Raw genomic sequence first — 6,000 nt, forward strand, 5'->3', positions numbered from 1 at the left:
AGGACAAAAAAACAAAGGGGGATGAGAGGGAAGGCTGGCTGCTGGGGACACTGTCACTCAATTAACCAAGCAGGTCCTGCACAAAACACAGTTTCCATATTTGGACATAGATGGGTGGTCACAGAACACTGCACACCACAAATACCCAAGTATTGGTGAAATCGGCAGCAGGTTAGCACTCAGCAATTTTCACCAAAAAAAGGAAAGAATGTGGGTTTGACATAACCAAGTTAATCAGTGACCAGTAGATAAGGACAAAGGTGCCTGGAGATGCAGAGACCAATGGGAAAGTTCCACAAACAATTTCAAATGGAGAGAAAGAGGATATTTATACCTTTACACTGCCTTGCAGTGGTTCTCGACCTTCCTAATGCTGCGACCCTTTAATATAGTTCCTCGTGTTGTGGTGACCCCCAACCATAAAATTACTTTTGTTGCTACTAGCAACGAAAACTGTCATAGATGAAAATGGTTAGGGGTCACCACAACACGAGGAACTATATTAAAGGGTCATGGCATTAGGAAGGTTGAGAACCACTGTGTTAGAGAGACCAACTTCCACTTCTCTGGAAGCTCACTATGCTTTTTTTTTTTTTTTTTTTTTTTACTTAAACTTTCTTTTTGTTATACTAACTGCCTGTGTGAATTTACTTTTGCTTTTTATTCTGCCTTGCCTCAGATTAAAGTGCTAGTTCTACTGAATAAATGAACCAGTTCAGTTGGGTTTGGGAAACTGGACCCTGCACCCAGCAGTTTCATTAGTATCAGGAGTTCCTCCACTGGAGAGAGGACAGGGACAAACGTGGAGCCTTCAGGCAGAGTCCAGGCCCCCTGGACACCAGGAGACAATCGAGCCCCTACCCAGAACCTCCAGAAGAGGGTGGGGCTAATGGCTACAGCCAGTGCCCGGGAAGGAAGGAGACCTCAAGCTATCATTGAGGTCCAACTAACAAAGCAGAGGCTGAGGCCTGCACCTCATAGACCAGTGATTTTTGGCTGGTGTGCTATGGTGTTGTTGGAAGTTCTTTCTTTTTTTTTTTTTGCTTGTACGAAAGGTTTTTATTGGCGAGGGAGGGATGCTGCAGAGCAGCACCAAGGAGAAGAGAAAAGAAGAGAGAGAGAGGAAAGAGAGAGGAGGGGAGAGGGGGAGGGGGGGAGAAAGGAGAGACCGAAAGCGGAAGTTTTTTCTTTAGTAGGCCCTTGGCCTTGGGATTTGAAGAATGAACCCACAGACCACAGATCAGTGGTAAGATAGGATTTATTTGACAGAAAGGAAATAGAAGAAGTAAAAAGCACTAGCAGGGCTTCTGGACAGGACTAAAAAGCACCAGAGCTTTTGGCAGAGGGAAAGACCCAAGTAGGAAGTCTCCACATGGGTCCTTGTCTAGGGGTATAAGGTCTTGAGAACTACATTTGGCCAGGACTTGGTAGATAGAAACACTTTTTTCAATGTTAAAGAGTGTTATTGAAAAATGAATGAATGCAGTCCCTCCAGCTTGGGGCAAAAGGTCAGGACGTTCCCCTCATGAAATTGCCCAGGCCTAGGAAACCTGGGGTCCCTTGTCCAATCTTGACTGGGGGAACCCTGTATCAATAGCACTTAGGTGTGCCACAAAAATTTTTAAAGATCATTAATTAAATTATTTTTGAAGGAAGTTCAAAGCACAGTAAGTACATTCTTTTTTGTGCTTTTTTTGATCAACATTATTTAAGGATGCCATGGAAGTTTAACTATAGGTTCAAGGATGCCATGGGAGAAAAAGGGTTGAAAAACACTGTCACAGGTGCTCCAAGCAATAGGAAAGTCGCAAGGAAAGTCTGAAAAACTAAGCCAACTGCAGTTCCAGGCTTCCCATGGAATTTTGTCCCCAGCCAGGTCCCGATATCCTGAATTCAGAGTGGCAGATCCATGGGGCCATCCTCACCCCTGTCCCAGGGTCAGTCTCTGGGTGGCAGTCCCCTCAGGTCAGACAGAAAGTCCTCCTCCATCTCCTACCCCACTGCCAGCAACATTTCTCCAAAGAAATATTTCTATACAACTGAAGATCAATGGCTCTCACATTTCACATGCCCTGAAGAGGATGGCCTTTGTCTCACACACTAATTCTTTCCAAGTATACCCATTTCTTCTTCCCAAAGGAAGGAGAGGTCTCCCCACCCCCTCTGCTGTGTTTGGAGGAAGTTTTGTATCCTGGTGATTCTTGAGGACAGGCGTGGACTTCTGACAAGGACGGGCAGGGGGGTTCTTAAAACTGACAAGAGTTAGGCAAGGGTCATACTCAGGGCTATCTCAGTTTCCTTCACCTTTCACCATGACTATTGCCTTCTAAAAACAAATACACCCCCTGCCAACAAACCCAAACACTCAAGGACTTAAAAAGTGAGAAGATCTCTCTCTTTTTTTTTTTTGGAAAAGGTAGGCTTTAATAACTGCTTTTATCACCAGATTAGGTCATGCAGTTACAAAGTAGTTAGAAATTTCTGAAAGTAGTTATTACAGTTAAAAAAAAAAAAAAGCTCATTCTTAAGCATATATTATCTAGCACTTCTTTGGGACACTATTATTCAAAAGGCCCTGGCCAAGTAACTCCCAAATAAAACACTCGACCCAAGGTTGTTTTCAGCTCACTGTTAACAAAGCTGGGTGCAGAATGCAAAGTCTCTAACGGACAGAATGTTAAGGTAGGCCAAGAAGGGGTCATTGGCAATGCTCAGAGTTAGCCAGACTCCAAACAGGGGAGCCCAAGTGGTTTTTTCCTGGGATATTCTACTTGAATTATTGTTCAATTAGTCAAGACAATAGATCTTCAAAAGAGAACAATCAATTAACATGATAAGGAGGTTACTGCATTCTTTGGACTATGTGTCATAATTATAATTAGCAAATTCTGACAGTCTTAACAAAAATAGCCTCCATCACTTACAGGTATGAAGATAACTTAGTTCTTCACAGGGCTTTTTGTTTGAGCTGGATAACAATACATGACTGACAACTATAAATGACACTGTTTTATGATATAAAAATACTAGCTTTTTTCATTTATTATGTTTATAGGCATTCACTGCTTGAGTCAAGGTTGGGGTTCTTAAGTAATTAAAGGCAATTTATTACAGCAGCATGTACTTATTCTAAAAGAATAAAATGCATAAACAGAAACAGCTTTTCTTTTTGTTTCCAATCTGTAAAATTGAGTTATTTTGCTGATGTAAAATACCAATAACTCACTTGAGGGCCATGACACCTTCTGAAACCATCACATACCTACTTCTTAAATGTGTTAAAGTTACAGCACGTCCCAGACTTGTTCAGAGCAAAAGAAGCACGTAACTAACTGCTCCCGACTGTGCCTTCCCTGGCATGAACCAGAGTGAGAACTTTTATTTAAAGGGAACATACCTAAAATGTCTCTCTGTATGTGACATATACTTTCATACTCATCAGATTGTACACGATTCCCTAATGTTAATTTTCTTAAGGGGCTGATTTGGTTTGACTTTTTGAGAATGGTGTCCATTATTTAATGAGTCACAAGAGAAAGAGATTTTTGTGGTTACATGTAAACTTGTGATAGGTCTGCAGAAGTTATAGGTGAAGAGGGTAGTGAGGAAGTCAGGCATGATCCACCTATGTGAAGGTCACACCAGCCTCATTGTACACTTTGAAGACTTTCTCAATGGCATTGACATAAGCAGCTGTTCTCAGGTCCAACCCCAGGTTATACTTCATGGCTGTGTGCATAATTTGCCTGGCAGAACGCTCCATTGTATACGCCAAGCCAGAGTGCACAATGTCTTTCTCAGAGGCACCCGATATCCTGTCTTGGAACTCTGCTGTGGGTACAATGGGGATAGTTCCACCGTGCTTTCCAAATTTTCTTCTAAACTCTCTTGAACAGACATGAGCAAGTGGTAATTAGAATCCCTTTCATATTTGAAGGTCAAACGGCCATAGCTGACATGATTTAGATTCTTCAACCACTCAAAGTAAGACACTGTCACTCCTCCAGCATTCAAGTAGAGATCTGGAATAACCATAATGTTCCTCTCCAGGAAGATCTTATCAGCTTCTGGAGTTGTTGGCCCATTGGCACCTTCAGCAATGAACTTTGCTTTCTCTTTGGGTGCATTGGATTTGGTCAACTGCTTCTCACTGGCAGCAGGGATGAGTATGTCACAGTCAGCTTCCAAGATGCTTCCTTCATAGGGCTTTGCCTTAGGGAAGCCCATAATGGATCCATGTTGCAATTTGAAGTCTTCTAGTTCCTTTGGGTCAATACCATCTGGATTCCATATACTCCCCTCAGATTCACCAACACCAACACATTTAGCACCAAAACGATGTAAATATCTCATAGAGTGCAAGCCCACATTACCAAATCCCTGAACAACAAATGTTTTATCTCCAAATCCTGGTGTCATTCCTAAGATGCTCATGTAAGAAGCTTCATTGATGAAATTTTCAATACCATGGAAAACACCACGGCCAGTAGCAGAGATTCATCCATGGATACCTCCTTGACTGATAGGTTTACCAGTAACACAGGCATGTGCATTAATGTCATAGTGCCCCATGGTGCTGGCATAGGTGTCAGCAATCCAGGACATCTCCCTCTCGCCTGTGCTCATATCCGGAGCAGGCACATCAATGCCAGGACCAATAAAACCCTTCTTTGCTAGCTCCATGGTGAACCTCCTTGTGATCTTTTCCAGTTCATTATCTGTATAGCTCTTGGGATTAATCTTAGCACCGGCTTTAGCACCCCCAAATGGTACATCAACTACTGCACACTTGTATGTCATCAGAGAAGCCAATGCTTTTACTTCATCTACGCTCACATCAGTGCTGTAACGAATACCTCCCTTGCACGGCGTGCGGTGCTGTCTGTGCTGGGCCCGGTAGCCCTCGATGACCTCCCAGGAGCCGTCGTTGCCCCGGATAGGGAAGGAGAGGCTCAGCACATGGTTACAAGGCTTGATGATCCGCAGGATGCCGCGCACCCGGTTCCGTTTCTGCTCCTCGCTCTCCAGGGTCTTCAGGTCCTCCACTAGCTTGTCCTCCACGATGCTGGGGCCGCGGTCAAAGAAGCCCTCCACCATCTTGAAGAAGTTAGGGTCGTCCTCGCGGTCGGCCACTGCCTCGCTGTAGTGGCGTCGGGCAGCCGGCGCGAGCCCGGGCTGTGGGGCAGCGGCGGGCTGCCCGTGGGCCCGGCCCAACAGCGGGGCTGAGTCGGCGGCCGGCCCGGTCCGGGACAGCAGCAGCGCTTCGCCCAGGTAGCGGTACATGGCGGCGAGTGGAGGGGAGGTGCGTGCGGGCCACAGAAGAGGCGCGCTCGGAGTCCCCGCGAAGGGGAAAGGCAGGGCCCGGCGCGGGCTGCCCTTTTAAGCCGCAGCTTCCTGCCTGCCTGGCTGTCCCCTCCCCTCGGGCACTCGTCGCCTAACTGGGGGGGACGGACTTCGGGGGCCCTGCGCCGCCCAGGGCGCCGGGCCTCAGCCTCCGCCGCGGCCTCGCCTGGCCTCCCTGATGGCGGCGCGTGCAGGCCGTGAGAAGATCTCTTACAAATAAGCCCCTAGATCTGGATGTGTGGGTCCCCCCTCTGCTGAACTGTATGCAGCCAGGGCTACATAGGCACCACACAGTCACATTTTTACCACTCAGGCTCTGAGACAAAAAAAAAAGGCAAGTGTCAACCCAAGTGTGTGACTGAGGTCAAAGTCTCAATCAATGGAGGTTTATTAAGTCAAACTGAGGATGAGCCTGAGAAAAACACAAACCACAGCAGAGCTGTGGTTGGTTTTCTGAAGGAGAATTTGGGAGCTTCAGCCTTTAAGGGCAACAGAGAGAAAAGAAAAGGCAGTGAGGGAGGGAATGGTTGATGCACCACAGTCACTACATTTTTTTTGAGGCCCAGGAAATCTGCATTTTACATAAACGAAAGTGAATGTTAGAAAAGAAGGTGTGGAGGAGGCAGGAGGTGGGTGGAAGGTGAAAGAATGTCTGAT

The 6,000-nt window shown here is 46.0% G+C and overlaps 1 protein-coding gene across 1 annotated transcript in view; it reads right to left on the minus strand.

The window, feature by feature from the left end:
- Positions 1-5,298, minus strand: part of LOC128566373 (glutamate dehydrogenase 1, mitochondrial-like) — a 263,695-nt gene extending 258,397 nt beyond the window's left edge. The window contains 2 exon segments of the mRNA XM_053563230.1: positions 3,263-3,879; positions 3,882-5,298. Coding sequence (XP_053419205.1) covers positions 3,626-3,879; positions 3,882-5,283 — 1,656 coding nt within the window. The 5' untranslated portion in view covers positions 5,284-5,298 and the 3' untranslated portion in view covers positions 3,263-3,625.
- Between the last annotated feature and the right edge of the window lie 702 nt (positions 5,299-6,000).

This window comes from Nycticebus coucang, chromosome 15 (assembly GCF_027406575.1).
Source record: "Nycticebus coucang isolate mNycCou1 chromosome 15, mNycCou1.pri, whole genome shotgun sequence".
Classification (NCBI taxonomy): domain Eukaryota; kingdom Metazoa; phylum Chordata; class Mammalia; order Primates; family Lorisidae; genus Nycticebus; species Nycticebus coucang.